The sequence below is a fragment of the Labeo rohita genome, chromosome 22 (genome assembly GCF_022985175.1).
Source record: "Labeo rohita strain BAU-BD-2019 chromosome 22, IGBB_LRoh.1.0, whole genome shotgun sequence".
Classification (NCBI taxonomy): domain Eukaryota; kingdom Metazoa; phylum Chordata; class Actinopteri; order Cypriniformes; family Cyprinidae; genus Labeo; species Labeo rohita.
In genome coordinates, this window is record NC_066890.1 from 37,394,616 (window position 1) to 37,418,858 (window position 24,243).

The 24,243-nt window shown below is 33.7% G+C and overlaps 1 protein-coding gene across 1 annotated transcript; it reads left to right on the forward strand.

Moving 5' to 3' along the window:
• Positions 1-1,584: 1,584 nt before the first annotated feature.
• LOC127153394 (GTPase IMAP family member 7-like) lies at positions 1,585-18,145 on the forward strand. The gene is made up of 3 exons (XM_051094452.1): positions 1,585-1,591; positions 13,938-14,612; positions 18,072-18,145. Exons 1-3 carry the CDS (start codon positions 1,585-1,587, stop codon positions 18,143-18,145), a joined length of 756 nt encoding a protein of 251 aa, XP_050950409.1.
• Positions 18,146-24,243: the final 6,098 nt, after the last annotated feature.

The window sequence follows — 24,243 nt, forward strand, 5'->3', positions numbered from 1 at the left end:
AGGTGTACTGTATTTTAATGAGAGCAGTAACTTTAAAGGGACTTGTGCAGTGGGGTGTAAATGTATCCTTTTATACTAGTTAACATTTTGTCTTTGATTTGCTTTTATTGTGTTAATTGTTTTAGAATTCTTACAATAAATATATTCACTCACTATATTTGTTTTCATAGCCTTCAATTTGCACATTATGTGGAGGACAACATTAATCAAGATGTTGAATAATATTTTTTTAAAATAAAATAAAGATTTACAATCAATGAAAGAAATATCCAACAGATTAATTCATTATCAAAATAATCTTTAGTTTCTTCTCTAATCTACTGTGCACCTCTTCTAAAGAAATTATGCCTGTGAGGGCATGATTTATAGTGCTTTTAGAACAGCTAAGAGTGATTGTTAGGAACAACATGAAACAACATTTTCTAAAATCACTGTAAACCACGCCTTATCAGATCTTATTGCTTCTATAAAATAAAATGAAATAAATAAAAATAAAATAAAATAAAAATATTACATATACCTGACAAGGTTTCATAAAGTAAGAATACAAAAAAAGCAATTATTTATAATAAATAAATAATAATTATTATTATTATTATAATTGTGGTAGTAACAAACTCACATTTTTAAATAACATCACCAGTGTGGGAGTAACTAGTTACATGTAACAGTGTTACATGTTATTTAATAACAAAATAAATGTAACTGTAATATGTTACAGGTACTGAGAAAAAAAAAGTAAACTTAAATTACAGTTACTTATGAAAATGTTAATGATTACAAAGGGGGCTACATCTACTTTTTTTAATCAGAACCTTAAATGTTCTTAAAATAAGAAGATATTTTAAAATCTAAGAGTAATCAGTGTTGAGTACTACTGTAAGGTTAACCCTGCCTACTTTAAATGTTTGAAAATGATTAACAGTTGAAAACATTTGTTAGAAATTTAGAAAAGTAATCAAATGTAAACAACAGCATTACTTTAAATAATTAATTGAAATAGTTACATTACTTATTCCATTTTAAATAGGGTAACTTGTAACATGTTACCTATTACATTTTCAAAGTAACCTTCCCAACACTGTTAATCACAAATAATTACAAATTATAATATAAAAATCCTTTTTAATACTATGTGGGTACAGGTTTATACATCAATTTAAGTGGAAAGCTGAAGATGAAGGAATTCATTTTTAAGAATGTTGTTAAACTTAACACCAATTTTGTCAATCCTTAGACATTCATCATTGGATTAAGGTTGTTGAAACTCCGTCACTTTCAGTCTACAGCTGACAGGTATGTTTCCCATATTTGTAATCCATTTCTTTTTGCAATCTAGGAGCTTGTTTATTGATACAGAGCATGTCATCCATTCAATTTGAATAATTTGAATCTCATAATATTTAATGTTACATTATTATAATTATATTACTTATATTACTATATTATAATTAATATTACAGTCTATAATTGCTCAAATGCAGGTGTGTGCTAAGCATTTTTATAAAATCTAAATATTTATAATATCTAACCAGGATATTTAAACATCTACAAGATCTTCCAGGAACAGAGGACAGATAAAGAATGGCAGGTACGTCATTCAGTTTGTATTATATGGAATGTAAAAAAAAAAAAAAAACATGTTACAAAACAAAAACATGTTATTTGTAAATACTCAGTACATATTAAGCAATCTGTAATAACAAAGCATTAGTGAGCAAGTAATAAAAACAGTTACTCACACTTGTGTCAGTACTCACATTACTGTCAGATCCAATATAGTCCGTACAGTGTCGTCTTTCAGTTTCAATCTTTCTGAAAATTCTGTATCGAATTGTGCCTTCATTGTCAAAAAAATCCACGGTAAAATTAAGTGAACAAAGGACCAAGTTCTTACTGGCATGGTCTGGAGATTCATTAAAAATAAAGTTCATCCACTCTTTACTAATGCTGGGATCAGAAGGAAGGCAAACGTAAAGACCACAACTTGGCGCTCAGCGTCTTGAGTTCTGAAACTTACAAGATGTTTTTATAGTACAATGACCTCTTATATGCCAAAATATCAAGGGAATTTAAGTTTCTCAGTTCATGACCCCTTTAACGTGTTGTAACAGATTGCTGTAGCGCCTCAGTTCAAGCGGCGTGTGAACTGATCATCTCATCATCTTTACTACTAGTTATAGCATGAAATAAACAAGAATGAACATTAAAAGGTATCTTGTTTCAACTGCAGAAAGACATCAATACACAGTTTTTCAAGTTCAATACTACTATATCTCCTGTCTGGTTTGTTTGTTGGATAAAATGGTGGATTCTGCGTTATGATTGGTCAGATAGCCTGTCAATCAAACTCCTTGCGAAGGGTGAATTAATGCACTTCCTTTTATCTGATGCGTTCCATTTAATTAATGTGTGCATTCACTCACTCAATGTCTAAAGCAACTGTATGTAGTATTGTGTATTTTTGAGTCTTCTGGTCCACCTACAGTTAAGTGAGTGCATGTGCTGTTGTATATATACCACTAGCATGACAACAGTGGGTAGCTATACATGTGTTTGTTGACTAGCTAAATGATTTCAAAAGCTAAGATGAAAGACATTGAAACATTTGTTTTACTTATTTAGAAACATAGTTTATAACTTATCTAAGTCTTGCTTGTCTTTGTACTATTTGAAATAATAATAAAGATCACTGGAAAACATCGGCTGTGTACAAACATCTAAAGATGTCAGTAAGATGTCAGTTTTACATACATTCTAAATCATAAACATCTTAAAGACATCTAATAAGCATCTATTTGACAACCAACAGAAAAAGTCTTATAGATATATATTATAGATATATATTGCAGATGAGGAAACACTCTAAAATATTGCAGATGTAAATGCAGACATCAAATAGACGTCTCCATGATATATGTGTGCTATCAGGGTTAATGCAAAAAAAAATTCATTTACACTCAAACAGAGTACTGAACTAACTTAGAATGTTCAAACAAAACATTCTTGAGCAAATATATAGTTCACAAATTTCTGTAGAGATAAATATTATTTTTTTCCTATTTATGCCCAAAATAGGGCAGAATGCACATCACTGATAGCTAAACACATCTAATCTTTTTCATATTGGATGCCAGAGGGCGCCCTTCCACGAAAATTCCACATAAGCATCACAGACATAATAGAACTCATGGCGCTCCGGGAAATCCCTAATATGGGCAAAGGCATCCAGCTATTGCTATGACACCAAACACACGAATGACAATATATGGTTAAAGTATATTTATCCATATTCATTTTTCAGAAGTCAGCCTATGGATGAGGCTTCTGGTTCATTATCCGCTATAGGGAAATAACGAGAAGAACAACATGCAGTAAACGGTAAAACTGTTTGTACTTCAAAGCAGTGTACTCATAATTAGGATAATACATTAAAATTATATGGTAAGACCCACCAATTTGCTATATCAAGCAGCAAAACAAGCTGTTTTGTACAGTTAAAAATAGCTGGACATGGATGAGACTGGAAGCCAAACCCATAAAATGAATGGCGCCCAATCTCACGATAAGAAAAGGGTGGATAAAACAATGCAAATCGACAAAGCCTTTATTACAGTATAAATATATTTTCTGCTTCATTCTGTGATAAAAGCCACATTAGATCACAAAAAGAATGTTTTAGCTAGAGTGAGAAAATAACCAAACAACGCATTCATAGAGAGGGATCTTTCCGCCAATAACGATAGCATTAACGATGCAAAGGAATCATTATGGACCTCATTAAAAGCCGATAAATATAGCTACACCATGCAGGATATTCTGAACAAACCTGCCAGATTTTACAACTTCACGATGCACTAAATCTGGTAAAATGCATTTACATTTATTTGCATAGTCTAATAAAGAAAATAAACTAATCGCTTTTCAGTGTTGCACTATTATAACCAAACACACATGATTCTGATGAGCTTATGAATGTAATGGCCAATTAGAGATTCAGACAGATTAATCGCTGATACATTGGAGTTTTGTTCAGTGAACATGCTCGCTGACTGAATTCTGCACTCTCTCGAATATAAAAAAAATATAGTATTCTTAAACTTTTTAAAAATTTTCAAGATCGTGTCAAGTTTGTATGTTCAGAACAACTATGGATGCCCAACTGCTTTGGATGCTTGCAGGGGATTCAAGGAGATGTGACAATAAGAGCACACGTGAAAAGTGTCAGAAAAGACACAAAAGATGTGTTTGCATGATGACAAGTTCAAAGAAGTATTAAAGTATCAAAAGCCTAACCATTCTAAAGAAGATGAAAGTTCAAAGAAAAAAACTGAAGACAGAGAAATAGTTGCAGCAGCAATTTCTAATGCAGTCCAGGTAGAATGCAGGTAGACTCAAATATGCAAACATCTACAATCATACCAGTCTGGGTCTTATCCATAAAACAGCCAGATCAAGAAGTGCTTGTCTATGCGCTCTTAGACACAGAATGTCAGTCTGCAGCTATCCACGATGTCGTGTCTGTGTTGTCGTGAAGAAAGCTACACAGTCAAAACGACGAAACTCTCTTCAAAGGCGCAAAATAACTGAGATTTAAAGTTGTTAAAAGAAAAGCCTCAGTTAACTATTGGCCATATATAATACACTAGTACGCATCATCTTCATTTTATGCTTTGAACTTCTCTATGCGGAGCGCTGTGACTCTGTATTGTTTCAAGTGCATCATTCTGCGCACGGGATACGCCAGCCTGGTCTCATTGTTTATACGTAGGTATTTATACGTAACGTTTGGAGGCACAAAACGTACATTTTTACATTTTAAACGAATCCATATGAATATTGAAATCGCTGCATTTCATTAGTATTGTTTTTGGTTGTCATACCAATGGCCTTATGTTTTCAGTTGCACTTTTAAATAGTTTAATAGTTTATTTAATATGAAATTATAACATTTCATTCTGTTCTGTGTGACTTCTGCTGCCAGTACGTTTCCAAGGATAGGTATACATAATGTTAAACAAGACTACACTTTACCCCTTAACCCTTAAAATAAATAATAGTTCTGCAATCGTTTAACCATCCATGTAATATTTACCTAGTTTGCTGTGGTGGGACACAAAAGACGTTTTCTCTAACATGCTGTGACTAAAAATAGAACCATAAAATACACCGAACACGCATCATAATTACAAAATGAAACAATTTTATTTGAGCGCTATAATCCAGATCTTCAGAATCTATACGAGTGCGAGGAACAGACCCAAAATAAAGACTTTATCCGGCGACCTTCATCTCCATCCGAGCAGTGAGTCCAGTAACAACAGCAAATAAACCCGCGCTGAAGTGCATTTTACAAATTCAAATACTGCCGCATCAAGAAACGACAGGTTTTACGGCAGGAAAATCGAACGCTCATTGGCTCTCGCCTGCATTCGTCACAGATTACGACATGCCGTGTTTCTGGTGGGAAGTGTTTGGAAGATGCGTGGGCGCCTTCTTCACGGAGTGGATCAGGATAATAATTTGGATGATATTTTTTTTACCGATTAACTATTTAAATTTTCCTCTGCACCTCAAACAAACCTACAGTATTCATTTGTTCAGTCATTTGGGTTACTTTTGGTACTGCTGTACGTTTTTGCAATAAATAAATGTACAGAGAGAGTTATGATTAACGTTAGGTTTAGAGGTAGGAGTGGGATAAGTGGCTGTACAAATATTTTAATGCTGTGTTGTTACTAAAATGGTAATTTCCCTGCATATTTTTGGTCAGTTACGTTTCATATCTTTTTATATTCTCTATAAAATGTGTAGGTTTAGGTTTGGGGGTAGGTTAAGAAGGCTCAAAATCTAAATCGCTTAATAAAATAACAAAAAAACGCATTGATACGAATGAAGTAAAATATAGGTAAATATTTTACATTTTTTAACTAAAATTACTTAGCGATTTGTACGTTTTAAACGTTGAAATACGTCCAAATTGTACGTTTTAGCATCAATAAAAGCGTACAAAAATGTACGTTTTGTGCCTCCAAACGTTACGTATAAATACCTACGTATAAACAATGAGACCAGGCTGTGTGTTCAGTGATTGGTTGCCTCGGACTCGGCGCGGCAAGCCTCGTCGCACTGTTAAATACAGACTGAACGGCGGCTCAAAACTTCCAGCTGCTTCACGCAAACTACATCCCTCGACTGTAAGAAGCAAACCGCGGAGCTAATGTAAAGGTAAAGACCAGAGTTATAACGAATTTGCGCGTTCCTAATGTATGGCACGAGTCGTACATTAGGCATGTACAAGTCTGCTATTGATTATCAAACTATGCACGCTCTCGGGGCTTTGATCTCTAGTATTTTTGTGTGAAATTTCAATATATTTGCATAGTTGTCCAAATTAATGTTCTGTGAGTGTTTTATAATGTATGCTCTGATGAACTGCCTTGATCGATGTGTTTCAACAGATTTAGAATGTATTTGCTGCATTTTTCATTGGCATGTTTATTTTTTAATGGATATAAACAGTAGATATTCAGTCAATTCGGTTCAAAGGGACAGGTTTAACATGCAGTAAGAACAAAAAGGCAAAATACATATTTTGGTTAATAAAAAAGGTTTATTAACCAGCAAAAAGAAAGGTATAAGAGGAAATGTCAGGCATAGGGGGGCCTTGCAAAATTGACCAGAGAAGGAGGGGGGCCCCAGAGTGAAAAAGGTTGGGAACCCCTGTTCTAACCAATACACGATGCCGGAGCAGGTATGTAAGTTAGACAAGAATATCTCCGATTGAGCGATTGAGGTGTTGTGTTGCTGGATGTAATAATGAACATAGTGGTCGTCATTTACTCCTGACATCTGAGCCGCTGAAGATGCAGTAGATTACGTTTGTTTGTGAAGGGAATGCACCTCCCGATCTACATATATCCGTCTATGTTCACGTGAATCATTCATGATCCAGTTTAACTTACAGCAGAAGTGAGTATAAGGTTTTTTTTAATGAATCTTTATGATTGCTTTTCCTAATAATGTGCTAGTTAGCAAGTTTAGTGGCTAAATGCCGCTAAAGTAAACAGATTCGAGGGGCGGGGCGAGCAGAGCTCATTTGCATTTAAAGCAGCCTGGACCAGAATGAGATGATTTTTGCAGAGCTTATTTTGGCAAGGTGAAAATAGTGTTGTTTTACAAAACCATTGAGAATTTTTAACCAAAGTATATTATAGACTTTTCATTAATACCCTAAAGAATCATATCAACTTGTGGAAAATGGGCATCCGATGACCCCTTTAAACATGGTGATCAAGTGGTTACGAAACAATATCGAGAAATTAAGCTAACCAATCAAGGGCTGTATATATTTAGATAAGTTTTCAGAGAAAAGTACTTTGTACTTTTACTTAATTACTTTTTTAACACCTTTACTGTTTTGTCTGTCATTAGCCAATATACAGTTTATTGTAGCTATATGGGTGATCAGTTTTTCTTGTTCTTTAAAACATTTGGCCAAAATCTCATGATATAAAAAAGATACTGCTATGCACAGGATATTTAAATGTACAAAAGTATAATGGGTACAATTAGATGGTAAATGCTAAGACTCTTCTCCACTCTTTAAACACACAAAAACATTAGCCTTCGTAGACTATGTTTCTTGAGAAAAGAAAATGCTGTACTTATTCAAGCACCAGCTCTGTATTTACCCTTGCATTGTGAAGAAGTAGACGTCTGTCTTCAAACTTTGTGTCGTGGCACTTCATTCAGAATGGAGGCGGGGTGGAGTTATTAAGTTTGACTGACAATTTGAGGATCCAATTGGGTTACAAGATTTAGTCACAAGCTCTTTTGAATGCTTTTCATTGTTTAAAAATGAGTAAAACCCACAAACTGACATAACAATGACCAATAGCACTGATTAAAAAAGTAATAAAATAATAAAAAAAATAAAAATAGAGATAGGAAGTTTTTGATAATTTTCCACGGCACACCTCACAGTCTATGGCACAGTGGTTGGGAAACATTGGCTTGTTTAACAAAAAATAGATAGATAGATATCCTGAAATAAAAATTTCTCATATTTTGGTCATATTTCCCATCCCTTGTCTGCCTGCCCATATTCCACCATGAGAAATCTGGTCACCCTATTCTGGCAGCATGTGAAGGCAGCGTCAGTGAAACTCTGTAAGGCAACATTAGCCTTACAGAGTGCCAAGAAGCTCTTTCAGAACGGCAATTTGGAAAACAAATGTGTGATACTTCTTTGTCTGGAGCTGACATACACAAACAAAGCATTGGTATTGATCCTAAGCATATAGGGGACTTTACCGATTTTTTTTTTCCCAGTATGTTCCTTTTGATTATGAAAATGAACTACAGTGTTGTCAGCGGCTCAGACGAAGGGAGTCTATGGAGACTCCTATGTTCATTTCTGCATCCCAAAACACAACTCTTGTAATGCCTCTTTGGCACTGACATTGTACATCTGTGGCCATTTTTGACAAGTGTGACTTTGTGCAATTTTGTACAAAATAAAAGCATTTAAAAGCAAATTTCCCGATTAAACATTAAAGCACACTAGTGTGAGAAACAGTGCAAATATAATTCATAATTTTTTATCTCATTTTGTGAAAATTATTCATAAAAAATGCTTTTTTTCACTCAAAAAATGAGGTGCCTACACTGTAAAAAAAACAATTTGTTGAGTCAACTTAAAATAATTTGTAACCTTAAAATTTTAAGTTCAGTCAACTCAAAAAAAAAGTTTATTCAACTTGAAATGTTAAATTATACTAAGTGACAACTTAGATATTTGAGTTGAATCAACTTAAAATTTTAAGGCAGCTGGGTTACTTACCCATCTGTTAAGGTTAGCAAACACAAATATCTAAGTTGTTACTTAGTACAACTTAACATTTCAAGTTGACTAAACTTATTTTAGTTGACTGAACTTAAAATTTTAAGGCAGCAGGGCAACAAATTATTTTAAGCTGACTCAACAAATTGTGTTTTTTTATTTTTTACACTGTACTTTCGGATAAATGAGGCTTACAATTAATCAGGTGCAAACAGACAAACACAAAACCAGTTCTAAATGAAAGAAAACAAGTTGACAAAAAGATTGAATCCAATATTTGGTGATAATATAGCATAATGAGAGATTTGTATGCAATTGTTTGGAGTCCGGTCATATTTGCCTGGGAACACCACAAGTATGACTTTGTGCAATTTTGTACAAAATAAAAGCATTTAAAAGCAAACTTCCTGATTAAACATTAAAGCACACTAGTGTGATAAACAGTGGAAATTTTCATAATATTTTTTTATCTCATATTGTGAAAATTATTCATAAAAAATGATTTTTTTCACTCAAAAAAATTAGGTACCTTCTCTCAGAAAAATGAGGCCTACGATTAATCAAATGCAAATAGAAATACAAAACTAGTCCTAAATGAAAGAAAACAAGTTGACAAAAAGAATGAATCCAATATTTGGTGATAATATAGCATAATGAGAGATTTATAAGCAGTTGTTTGGAGTCCAGTCAGTTTTGACCAGGAACAACACAAGTGTGACTAGGTGAAATAAAACCCACAAAAAATGATGAAAAAAATTCTGAGAAGTACTTATACCCTGTGTGAACAAAGTCAGTAAGTTTGAGTCCAACGCAATAATGTTAGCTAGTATTTTAGGGAAAAAGAAAATCTTCTCTGGGTCAGTTTGATCCGAATACAACCAGAGGGTTAAATATATATATTAATCAGCCCCCCTAATATCGAAATCCTAGAGTCGCCCCTGATCAGCCATAAGCAAATGTTGAACAGTTATGTAATTTACATATTTCTGTAGACAATACAACATAGATGTAACTCACTGGTCCACTCTCTCCTTAGGTACAAATGAAGTGAGGATTGTTGTTCTTGGCACAATAGGAGAAGGAAAAAGCAGTACTGCAAACACCATCTTTGGGGAAAAAATATTCAGTGAGCTCACATCTCCAAGTGCTGGAACAAAATCAATCAAATGGCATAAAAAAATTATAAATGAGACAACTTGGACAATTGTGGATACACCAGGATTTTTTCATTCAGAACTTACTCATGAGGAACTGTATAAGGAAATAGAAAAATGTGTCAGCATATGTACACCAGGACCCCATGCTTTTGTTCTTATTTTGAGAGTTGGGGCATATTCAGGACAGAATGTTGATTCAATAGCAGAATTTAAGAGATTCTTGGGTGAGGATGCTCTAAAACATACAGTCATTTGCTTTACTCATGGTGATGAACTGAATGATGGACAGACCATTGATGACTTTGTAAGAGAAAATGCAGAGCTAAAAAGACTGGTTGATGTTTGTGGAGGTGGCTGTCATGTCATTGATAATAAATACTGGAATGAGCAGCCAGACGAGTATAGGAACAACAGAGTCCAGGTACAGAAACTACTGAATACAGTAAAACAGATACAAACCAAAAATGGAGGAAGTTATTACACTGCTGAGATGCTGCAAGAAGCTGCGAGAACAATGCGGAGTACGGGAAGTGCAGCATGGTGTACAGCACATCTGAGAAATATAACAGATTTTTTCCATAGGAGCATTTTAAGTAGTTTTAATTGGATAAGACAAATACTTAATAACGGTTGGAACTAGAACCGCACTTTAATCATTAAAAGATCTTGATCTTGAATATTTAAACACCCACGCAATCTTTTTCCTAAATGGCAATGATTCACCCAAGTCAGTTATGGTACATTCACATGGGGCATCGGCATCGACGCTTGACCGATGCTAATTCATCCAATAACAAGACCGGTCTTTATGAATGAGAAATGCAAATATTATTACTACCATTTTTGTAAATGTAATTGAATATACATTTTTAAATAGACCGATGTGATTATTTTTATTTAGTTAATTATTTTTAGTTGTCTGTTTTTTTTTTTCTTCTTCTTAGGAATCGTCGGAGAAGGGTGATCCCTATTAATAAATCAATCAATAAATAAATAAACAAATAATTAGGATAAATAACTGATGATCAATATTTTCTAAGGTTAAGCATCTCTTTTTCACTGACCATGTGTTGAAAAAGGGGTAGGGGGATAATTTGAGTTTGACACTGTTTGTGAATTGTGTATTACAATCCCATATATATATATATATATATATATAGCCTATGTTTCTGTACATATTCAATCCCATGAATACTCTCATAATAGGATGGGAATAAGATACGTTGAAGGGTTGAAAAATTTGAGGGCTTGACATTAGATGAAAAAAGATTTGTTGTTGGAGCAAGTTATTACATTTTGATGGAAGATTTATTTTAAAATAATAATCAGTGAAACAAGCAAGATACATCCATAATAAGCATAAAAAATGAATTTCTTTTCTCTAAATTCCAGCTAAAGAATGGAATACACTACATGGCTTTTAAAATCTGAACAGATTTTCATCATGCACTTGCCGACTGTGTAAATAGTTACAGAGGAAACCTGCACTGTAAAAAACAATTTGTTGAGTCAGCTTAAAATAATTTGTAACTTGGCTGCCTTTAAATTTTAAGTTCAGTCAACTCAAAAAAAAAAAAAAAGTTTATTCAACTTGAAATGTTATACTAAGTGACAACTTAGATATTTGAGTTGAGTCAACTTAAAATTTTAAGGCAGCTGGGTTACTTACTAATCTGTTAAGTTTAGCAGACACACATATCTAAGTTGTTACTTAGTACAACTTAACATTTCAAGCTGACTAAACTTATTTTAGTTGACTGAACTTAAAATTTAAAGGCTGCAGGGTAACAAATTATTTTAAGCTGACTCAACAAATTGTGTTTTTTATTTTTTACAGTGTGGGCATCGTACACTAAAAAAAAACTGCGTTTTTAATCAAGACGGCTATTTTGACATACTTTGAGTTGTATTTGTCTGTTTAAGCAAAAGAAAACAAAAGTGAACTCAACTTAGTATTCACACACTCTCAGGGTGGGCACACCAGATGCATTGTGTTCTCAAGTTCAAGACAGCAGTCTGAAACTGTGAATCTAATAGCCATACAGGTGAAAAGTTTACTTTAAGAATGCAAAAAAAAAAAATGTAGCTAAGCATTTTGCTGTAATTTAATGGAAAACAATGTGTGTTTCTGTGGTGTGACAGGATTTTGAACATCTCTGTGTTTCTCATTCAGTTTACAACATACTGCTCAAACATACTTCTCAAAAGTATGTACTTTTTCTGAACAAAAAGCTACATACTTTTAGGACATAAAATAAGTAGGCAAATTGGGATGCAGCAATGTCATCTTCATGTCAACTTAAACAACTGCACTAAAGCACTACTGAGTTCCCATAAAGAAACTGATGAAGGGAAAAGTGATGATGTTGGATTTATGGATGTTGTTTTATGTTGGAAGCATATTCTGTATATGGTTAATGTAAAAAAGGGAAAAACATCTGGTGTACGGTTGCAGAAGAGCAAATTGTTTTTGAGATCAAAAGAGTTGTTTTGAGAGCAAAAGAGTTTTTGACAATGTGATATAAAATGTAGAAATTTAATAACTGTTATGTATTTTTTGAAGCCGAAATAAAGAGGTGTAACAAATCACATGGGTTCTTCTTTTAAACAAAAGAAGCCTCTACTTTAAAAAAAAAAAAAAAAATTGTAGATTCAACATTTTGAGCAAAAAGCTTAGAAAATAGAAAGTAGATCGCTTCTATCAGTACTCCCAAAGCTTCACAGTCCTTTACCCCTTCCTGGATTGACATTTCATTTGGTAGCATTAGGAAGTTTTCATTTATATGCTGTTTATTGTTGATGATCAAATTATTATTCATATGTATCTGCTTATATGAGATTGCACATTTCTGCGTCATCCTCACCTGTGTTTTTGATCGGGAGATTCTCGACTAATTTTTGAGATGCACAATAGTGCCCAGAGTGTATGTGGAACCCTGGAAAATTCCATGTTTGGCAGGCAAGCGTTGTATTATAAATAATGGAAAATAATTATAGTTAATTACAATGTTTGGAGAGCAGCACTATACTGTTCTAGTCTTTATATTATTTACCGTATATTTCAGTCTTAGAGATTCTATTTTTGAGTTTACACTGCAAAGACATGTCATAAAAACTGCTGATTTTCATGCACAACCAACAGAAAATAAGACGTGCTGAATGTCATGACGAGCAAACTAAACGCTTACCTAAAACTTCTATAATATTCCTCCACTGACTTGTCAGGCCCTAGCATTTCATTTAAGAAATGTATATTTAACGCACATCCTGATTTTGCTGAGTTAAATGTGTTCCTGGATCAACATATTTTGTTGACCCTGGAACAACATTTTAATCCAAAAATTTAATCTTGACCACATCCCTACACCTAAACCTAACCTCACCCATGAGTAATCCCTAAAAACAGAGGAAATGATAGATGAATGACATTGATATACAAGCACCAAACAGTGATTGTAAGCCTAAACTTTACAAAAACTATAAACTGTTTTTTCAAATCTGATTGGTTAATCACAATATTGTTCCAGGGTCATCAAAGATGTTGATCCAGGAACATGTGGTACTTGGTAAAATCAGGTTCTGCTATATTTAACATCTAACCACCTAGTAATATTTGCAACTCTGATTGGTTGTATCTTTCTTTTTTAAATGACAAAAATAAATATAAATGTATATTAAATTTTGCACGTTACGCAATATTAACCTAAATAAATGGAGATTTCTGATTCTCGAGATCAGGTAATGATATGCACAAATTACTTTAGATATCCATATCAAGATCTGCAAGGAAAAGCTATTTTAATAATTTTTAAATGATAATAATAATAATGCACTCTAATTGCCACAAAATATTGTTTTGTGTTGTTTTTGTTTTTTGGGGGGGCTTTTGTTTTACGTTTTGGCTAAATGTTCTAATGGTCATATTCTGTTAGTAGGACACCAGGAGACACAGTTCAGGATTGTGCTTTTGGGGAAAAGTGGAGATGGAAAAAGCAGCACAGGAAACACATTACTTGGTGAAAATGTTTTCATCACCTCAAATTCAGCAAATTCAGATACCTCCAAATGTCAGACAGAAAGTGGCAAAGACAACAAACTCATTGTTACCGACACTCCTGGACTCTTTGACACCAAACGTAGAGAGGAAGATGTGAAAAAAGAAATATTGAGATGTATCATTGAATGTGCTCCTGGACCCCACGCTTTCGTGATTGTTCTCAAACTTGGTCGTTACACAGAACAAGAGCAGAAGATAGTGGAGAAAATACTGGGTCTTTTTGGAAAAGAAGCTCTGAAGTACTCAATGGCCGTCTTTACTCGTGGCGATGATCTTAATGAGAATGAACACATTGAGGACTTTGTTAAAAATAATGAAGACCTGAAGAGTTTTATTGGTAAATGTGGAGGTGGCTGTCATGTTATTGATAGTAAATACTGGAGAAACACACAAGATGAGTACAGGAACAACAGGGTCCAGGTGGGGAAGATAATCAGCACTATACAGACAATGGTGACTAATAATGGAGGTTATTACACCAATGAGATGCTGAGTAAAGTACAGGCAAGGATACAGGAGGAAGAGAAGCTACTAAAACAACAGGCAAATACAGGCAAGTCTGGCAAAGAAATCAGTGCACAGGCAAAGGAAAATGTGTTTACTTATTTCTTATTAGAATTAGCAAAAGTGGGTTTTGAAACGCTACTGAAATGGCTCATAGGCAAAGAAAAGTCTAAAAAATGATTCATGGCACCTGTTACCACAACTTCAATAAATGGATGGTTGTAAGTTAAAAAATTATAACTGATTGATTTAATTAAACCTTTTAAGTTGCAATGATTTTAACTGAAATACACAAGAATAATTGATTCCAGAACCAAAACTTACATTTTTGGAACATGTTCCCCACCATTTACTGTTTTCCTAACCCCACTCGGTGGCTGTAGCTCTGGTGCAACACTCTTAAAAATAAAGGTTTATTTTTAAACTGAAATTTGAACCAAAAATTTGTAAACCCAGGAATTTATGTATAGGACAGGGGGCATAATTACTTTGAAAACTTTTTTTTTTAATGACTAATCACACTATTTTATGTATTACTGAAATCTGTATTTGAATTGTTGCGAACACTGTAAAGTAAAAATAGTTTTCTAAAGACAATTAAAAATATATATTGGATAATTCTTTCTTACTGGACATTATTTAACTCTTATGCACCTTTTTTAAATGTTCCCTTTAATTAAATGCTAGTGTGATGAAAAATTCACACATTTAGTGTATTCAGTATTTTCAGGGTCTCTGTAGATCAGGGGTGTCAAACAAAGCCCTCCAGGACCAGAGTTTGACACCTCTGCTGTAAATCTTGCATAGAAACTGCAAGTGGGGGCGATATAATCAACACTTTTTTCAGAACACAAATACACAGAAATTAAGTTACACAACATGGAATGCTCAGACTCTTCCACCCCCAAAAATCACTGAATGAGATACTTTATTCTTAATTTCTACACTTGAAAGAGATATTTTGAATTTGGACTGCAGTAACGTTACGTTACCTATTTAAACCGCTAGTTGTCAGTAATTCATACTGCATTTCAAGCTTGTATTTTGGCAGAAAAGGCAGGAGAACTTTTATTCTGAAGGAAAACTCCAGCTTCAGTGAAAACAGGCTCACAAAAACACATCTCACTACAAATCTAGTGAAATGCTATAATCGTCTGCCACCAAAAAAAGCATAACTGGTGGCTCACAGCACATGCAATAAAGGAGTTCACTGCATTCATTCACTGTGAACGGAGATGTTCTGAGGTGTGGAAAACACCGGATCACAAGCTGATTGGTTATCAGTAGGGGTGTGACAAGACACTTATCCCACAAGACGAGACGAGACACAAGACTGGGTTCACGAGAACGAGACGAGATGAGATTTTTAAACTTTTCTTAAGAAATCCTCAATGATGACATATATAGGGAAAATAGTCTTTTATTCAACTGAAAAAAGACAAAATGCAAAAAAAAAAAAAAAAATTAGGTGCATTTTGAACTTTATGAAATGTTATTATGAATTATTGCATTAATAAACATGTAAACAAGAGCTTCACGATTCTGGATAAATTAAGAATCCCAGCTGTTTTTAATAAATTGGAGATCTCGATTCTCTCATGATTCTGGAGAAAAAAAAAAAAGATTAGTAAACTAAACAAAATAATGTAATTTACTAGTGGTTCTGACAAACTGTTCATTGCTCAAGTCTTTTAAAAACATATATTGTCTGACTATTGAAATCTCCTGAATGAATGATTCAATGACACACTTTTTTTTTTAAACGTGCAATTGTCGCAACCTCCTGGCGGAAGAGGATAAACGTTACTATACATACAAGTGTTAAGATACTTTCGTTTTGATCGCAGCTGTAGACAATAAGTGTTTATACCCAAACTATAAACTTTTATCCCAGTACTTCTATTATTTAAATGTCTGTAACGCAGAAATAATGATTATAATGTGGTTAAAAAGACTGCTTGTGTTACTTTTTCTGCATTCACATTTACCCCGACCCTCCGATTCATTAACATGGGCAGCGACAAAACGTGCTTCTCACGCTCCACTGACACTTGCGATGTGAAACAGTCGTAATGGACATAGCTAAATCGTTGTCATTCAGTAATAAGATCGCGTGGGTGTTTGAACCGAGATCTCATATATTTTAAGGATTAATTGTGCAGCTGAAATGTTTTAGAAATGCTAAATGTTTTGCAAATGACACATCGAATCAGGATAACATATCAGGATAAAAGAATCAAAGGCATTTGTTTTCCTGTCCCAAACCCATCTTCAGTAACAAAAGGGCCATTTGGAATTCCTGAAGGGACAGAGATGCTGATAGTGATTGAAGGCCAAGATGTATACATTTGGGGTCTGCTAACTGTCACATCTTTAACAATCTGGGGAAAGCTGTAATCTGCAGACTGATCAGTTTGAATAAAAGATAAAAGAAAATTTTAACTCTCTCTCTCTCACACACACACAAACACACTGTCTTTCTCTCAGGTAACATTTTACATACATAAGTACAATTAACTGTATGTGTTTTAGGATCCTTCGCCTATTTTGTACCCAATTCAATTGTAAGCATAATGAAATAATGTTATTAAACCATATCAGTTTTAAATTATGTGCTAACTAGCCTTTGAAGCTAACTTTGAAGTGATACCTTTTGCAATACAGTATAGTCACACAATAGCAAAGCTCTCCCACATATTTGGCTATTCTAACTGTGCTTATTTCTGTCGTTGGTATAAGTAGCAGTGGGTGGTAATGTACAGTTTTATATCATGCTGATAACATTTCTTTAGTCATTCTGCAATCCTACAACCTGAACCACTGTAGGAAAACCACCCTTACAGCTTGGTGCCGAAACCCAGGATCCCTTGCAGTGAGTTTTCTGAAATGAATGAAAGTGATGCGTTATGTTGCAAAAAAAAGTTGTGCCTACGTCGTGCAAAGTCAAGAAAGAATATCTTGGGACTAAATTTTCAGATAATGAATGCTCAAATGATGGGACACAATTGGTGAACATCAAAAGAAATCAAAACATGGTGAAATGATTGAGGGTTTTAAACTTCATAATCTGTATGCGGCTACGTGATGTGACGACATATCTGTTTTCAAATATAGATGCTAAATGTGAAGAACTGCATTTTAAAAATGCAGAAGCACAAAAGTCAAAGAAGCAAAGACAAAGATTCAGGATCTTCAATCACAGCTAGATAAATTACTAGCTGAACAATTAGTCTGTTTTGTGTTAGCTGCACCACGTGGATGCGTTTTCTATTTTATTTACTCTTTGATTTGAAAGAAAACAATGTATCCTATGGTGCGGATGACACAGAACAGCATATGCTACTTACATTCAGGGGATACTATCCAAAATGGTGCTACGGTGATGTGGAGGAGACAAATGGTTGAATAAAGTCGTTATTTTTGTTTTCTTTGCGTGCAAAAAGCATTCTTGTAGCTTTGTATTAAAAATTATGGTTGAACTCCTGATGTCACATGGATTGTTTTACAGATCTCCTTGCTACATTTCTGGATGTTGATCGTGTTAATTACATTGCTGTCTATGGGAGGGTCAGAGAGCTGTGAGCAGAATGCGTCAAAAATATCTTAGTTTGTGTTCCGAAGACTAAGCTTTTACGGGTTTGGAACAACATGGGGGTAAGTGGTAATTTTCATTTTGGGATGGAGATTGTTCAGATAAAACTGAAGTACAAGGTGATGAGATACATTATGTGAGTGCTTGGCTAAAGAGATGTGTCTTTAATCTAGATTTAAATAGAGAGAGTGTGTCTGTACCCCAAACGTTATCAGGAAGGTTATTCCAGAGTTTAAGAGCCAAATGGGAAAAAGCTTGTCCTCTTTTAGTGGACTTTGCTATCCTAGGTACCAGAAGTCCAGACCTTAGGGAGTTTGACAGATTGTAGCATGATAGAAGACTAGTAAGGTACGCAGAAACAAAACCATTAAGAGCCTCAAAAGAAAGTGGTAATATTTTGTAACCAATTTGAAGCACATCAGTCACACAGGATTATTTTTATGTGTATGTAAATTAATTGTTACTTTAGACATTGGGCCCTATTATAACGATCTAAGTGCATGGTCTGAAGCGTATGGCGTATGGTATGGGTACACACCACAAGATAATCGGGCTAATATTGGGCCACTTTCTTCCCTTCTGACAATCCTAGGTAATGTCCCAATTATTCTGGTAATTCTAAAGATTATTTTATCAGATATTCCTGAGGTGTGTTAAGAGTGACTGAATCTGCTCAGAAGAACATTGGCGGTCCCCCGATCGCAAATCAAAAATATTCAACATGTTGAATATTTACGATCAGAAATGCTCATGTGTGGGAAATCCCAAGGACAAATGCAGGTACGATCACGTGAAACGAAAAAATATCCAATCAGAAAGCTAGCTGACAGAAGACGAAGTATAAAAAACAAAGTCATGGCACAGCACAGGATTTGGACACTATCATTGCAATTTCTTCCTGCTGTTACTTTGAAGCCTTAAATCTATTCTTTAAATAATTTGTAATTATTGAAGCGAGAGAGATCGAGCGCGTCCACGGTGAGTTCCGAGAAACATGAAAGACGCGCCGAAATTATTACAGTTTAAAAGAACTCTTTTCTATTTTAATATATTTTAGAATAAAAGTCATTTCTGTGATGGCAAAGCTGAATTTTCAGCAGCCAATACTTAAGTCTTCAGTGTCACATCCTTCAGAAATTATTCTAACGCTTAAGGATCTTGTTAGTCATCTAAACCGAAAAGAGCATAACCCTTACGAAAATTAGCTATGCTTTTATTGTAGTATAAGTGTAGTAACCATGTTTTATGGCATATTGACTACCATTTGTATAACCATATTTCACCGAATGGGTGCCATTTCTGTCCCCAGGAAGTAACATGTTTAAATATAGCATAAAATTAACTATAAGATACATTTTATTATTAACCAAAGTGTCCTGCACATTAATCTAACTGCAAATTTAAAATATTTAATTTTAAAAAGTATTATAAAAACCGTAAATATAAAAACACCAAAAATATAGCATTTATGCATGTCCCCGGTGTCTAACGCTACATTTTAAAATGTCTCAGTCCTGTCACCCTAACACATTCCCCCCTCTAAAAAACTGGAGAAATTCCACAAGACACATTTTCAGCATAATATTGCAACATCTGGACCTTCTGAAGGCAATGAAATGACTGACAGCATGTGGTAAGCATATACTGTCCTGTTGCCTAATTAATTCTTAATTGTTACTTGTTTATTTTAAAAATACAAATCTTTGATGAATCACTATAATTTGCTGAGTATCCTCATAATATTAGTATGTAATCCATGTGGCTAAATTTTATGTATTTGCTAATTTTATCCTAAAATCATAGCTTCGATATTAAAATTATAGCTTCACTACAAATGCCATGGTTAAACTATGGTTCATGTAGCAAAACCATGGTTAATTTGTGGTTACCATGGTTTAACTAACCATGTTTTTATGTTTTTTGTTTGTTTGTTTTTCGTTTTTTATAGAAAAGCCATGGTTCATTTTTTTATAAGGGAAATCATTCTAATGCTTCATGAATGATCCTGTTATTCATTTAAACTAAAAAGAACATGTATTGTTTTTAAAGATATTTTCTATGTACATTTCTATTTCAAATTTAATAACACAAAAAAAATGAAGTAAAAGTTGTGTCTCAATTTCAAATCAAGCTCATCTGGAGGTTGCACAACTGTTCACACGATTGTGAATCATCCAGATCTTTTATGTTCAGACATTGAGTGATGGAAATTAATTGCGTCACTTTTCCTAAAAGGACTGAATCATTAAAACTATATATCTCATAATAAATGTGTTCTTTTAAGCTTCTGGTTTATTTACAAAGTGCATCAATGGAATGGTATAGTGGTAGGCCCCTAAAATGCTTTAATGACACTACGTAATGTACGTAATGTTACGTAAACGTAACAATTTCTCATGTCACCTCAGATTACATTTCTAAAACTTATATCAGGTTTTAGCATATTTTGAGTATTTTAATTTGTGTAAATGCACATTTTCTCACCAAGATTTATAGATATATGTAGACACATAATAATACAAGTAAAAGTCTGTCACATTGGGATGTTTGCTAACAGTATTATTGCTAACTTATTTAGGACTTTTATTGTTGTATTAATATCTCTTTTGTAATATTTGTTTTTTTTAAGACAAGAGCAGAGAAGTGTGCAGAAAACAAATATTGACTATTTTGCATTGCACCATATGTTTAGGAAGCAAACAACAGTCAAACTAACAGTGTTTTATTCTCATTATTTAAACAAATATATTTTTATATTTCTGTATTCTTGAATTTATACCTTTATAGGTTTTTGTCTTTGGATTATGAAAAGCCCTTTGATAGAAATTAAGAATAAATACAAATTAGTTAAAGTATTTAAGGAGTCTTTGTGAACTTACAAATGGACAAATAAACAATCAAAAACATATGATTTATTTTTAAAAACAAACATTATACAATTTTCTTGCATTTTAATTGCAGACAGCAAATCATGTTTTAAAGTCCTTGACAATCATTATTTCATGGCATGTTCAAGCAATTCTGATCATTTGAAGCAAATACAAATAAATCTCTCAGTGTGAAGCTGTTTCAATACAGAGTTTGGCTGAACTTAGATATTCAGGATCAGTCGGCGTCATCTGGTCTGAATGGATGTTACTCCTCTGTCACGCTCACCAAACCTCCTGTCAGACTTCTAAACAAATAATGAAAACATTTAATAAATTTACAAACAAAACAGTTTTTATACGAATGTTTACTAAAAAATCAAATCTAATAATAGAAAAATAATGATGGTAATATTGCTTAAACTTGGCCTTTTTTTCTTGCCAGTTAGACTGCAATTTTGCATTTTTGCCTGAATAATTATATTATTGATTTGTTGCCATTTCTCACTTACCAGCAGTGTTCAGTCTGATACCATCACTGATCTGTAGAGCAAAGCCTGGTTTTATACAGTAGTAAATTCCTAAATCATCATCACTGACATTATTGATCACTAATTGGCTTCTGTCTCCTTCTGAATATTTCTCACGGAATTTTTCATCATAATATTCAGCCTTTTCCTTTGACCCGAATGTTCGCAGTATCATCTCTGGACGAGCTGGTAGTTTCATCACAAACCAAATAACACCTTTTAATCTGTACTCACAGGCTAAAGTCACACTCTGCCCTAAAACCACTTGTTGATCAGTTAAAGCTTCTGTGGTTTGACACCACACAAACAGACCTAAACAAACAGAAAACACATCATTCAGATCATCTGATCATGACAGAATCACACTGAATCACACAGAAATAAACTTACAGAGCAGTGAAAGCAGCAGCGTCTTCATCTTGTGAGCTTGTTGAACGTTTGTTCAGATTGAACTTGTGTTCAGGTTGATGTTTATAGTGTCTCTCAAAGGAAGTGCTACTGCTGAGCTGCAGAAAATATAAAATTAACCAAATGACTCACTGAAATGAAGCAAGTTCAACCCGATTCGATTACTGTAAGTGATGCCTCATTTTGAGGGGAAAAAAAAAAACATTACGTCTATCCTACCTTCACTGCTTAAAAGATACAGATGTGGACACCCAATTTTCACTTCCTTTTTTGTGTCCAGACCATATTTCATCAAATATCAAAATGAGCATGTCAACATATTTTGGTTTCTTTCCTTCAAAGCTGTTTTGATGACTAAAATAATCCATCTTCATTTCCACAGGATGATATTGCAAATATGGACACCAGCGTTGGGCAAAGATACATTTAAATATAATGCATTATAATATTGCCTTACTTCATAAAAACTAATTGCGTTACCTAGCTAGGACAGGAGAGATGTCAGTACATAAATGGGAAAACAAAGTAACTAGCTTTACTTATTTGAAAAAAATAACTCAGATACTTGCTTGTTAATTTAAAAGTAATGCATTAATTTACTTGAAAAGTAAACTGATTACTTAACTCACGTTACTTGCAAAGCGTTACCCCCAAGACTGAGGACACACTATAATACACAGGAACAAAACCCACATGAGAAATGGACATGTATGGTTAGAAAAAAAACATAAGATGCTCATGAAATAAAAAAATATTCCACATAGATATCATAAATGTCGCTAAATATTACAAGCACAGATGAGTCATGTGTCTTCCCGCCTGCTTTCTTCTAGATGACGAAGCAAAAAAAAGGCAAAGCTTCTGCAAAGAAGAACAGTTCCTAGCAAGCTTTTCCCCCTCAAAAATACAGACATTAAAGAAATAATGTACAGTCGTATATTAATGCAGCTTTTTAACACGTAAATAATGACGAGGGTGTGAAATAATGATTAAAAACCCCGCTTCGAAATTGTACTTGTTTATTGTCTTATAATCTAATACAGTGTACAAAACAATCGTTCAAGGCGAACACTTTACCGATAATATCCTTGGCTTACTCTTAATACTGAAGACGTTTAATTTTTAGTAAATACAGTAGATAACTGAGGCGCAAGATGGCGGCAGCTGCGTGTGAAAGAAGCGAGAGAGCGCGGTGAGTTAAGACAAACATGAAAGACGCGCCGAAATTATTACAGTTTAAAAGAACACTTTTCTGTTACAATATCTTTTAACATAAAAGTTATTTCTGTGATGGCAAAGCTGAATTTCCAGCAGCCAATACTTCAGTGTTTCCAGTGTCACATCCTTCAGAAATCATTCTGACGCTTAAGAATCTTGTTAGTCATCTAAACCAAAACAAGCATAAACCTTAAGAAAGTTACCCATGCCTGTATTGTAGTATAAGTGTAGTAACCATGTTTTTTGGCATATTGACTACCAATTGTATAACCATAGTGGCCATTTCACCAAATGGGTGCCATTTCTGTCCCCAGGACATAACATGTTCAAATATAGCCTAACATTAACTATAAAATACATTTTATTATTAACCAAAGTGTCCTGCACATTAATCTAACTGCAAAATTAAAATATTTAATTTTAAAAAGTATTATAAAAACTACCTGAAACACTGAAAATATAGCATTCATAGTATAGTAACCATGTTTTTTTGGTCAATTTGTATAAGGGAAATCATTCTAATGCTTAAGGAAGGATCATGTTATTCATTTAAACTAAAAAGAACATGTAATAACACAAAAAAGGAAGTGAAAGTTGTGTCTCAATTTCAAATCAAGCTCATCTGGAGGTTGCACAACTGTTCACACGATTGTGAATCATCCAGATCCTTTATTTACAGACACTGGGTGATGGAAATTAATTGCGTCACTTTTCCTAAAAGGACTGAATCATTAAAACTAAATATCTCATAATAAATGTGTTCTTTAATGTGTATTAATTAGAAAAACTAATTACCACTTCCATTTTGTCTTACTAACCTATAGATTATTGCTGTTTTTGATCAGTTTTGTCTCTCATGTGTCTGTTTATTTGGTCTAAAATGAGTAAAGACAGCAACCTTTACCAGAATGTTATTTTTAAATGTTATTTTGATTAATCTGCATGATACATACATTTTTTAAAGCATTTTTTTTTTTCAGAATGAGGCATCACTTACAGTAAACAAATTGGGTTGAACTTGCTTCATTTCAGTGAGTCATTTGGTTAATTTTATATTTTCTGCAG

Coding starts and splice junctions, on each gene's coding strand:
- LOC127153394 (XM_051094452.1), top strand. Junction 14,613..18,071: donor AAAACAACAGGCAAATACAG/GCAAGTCTGGCA, acceptor ATTGTTTTACAG/ATCTCCTTGCTACATTTCTG.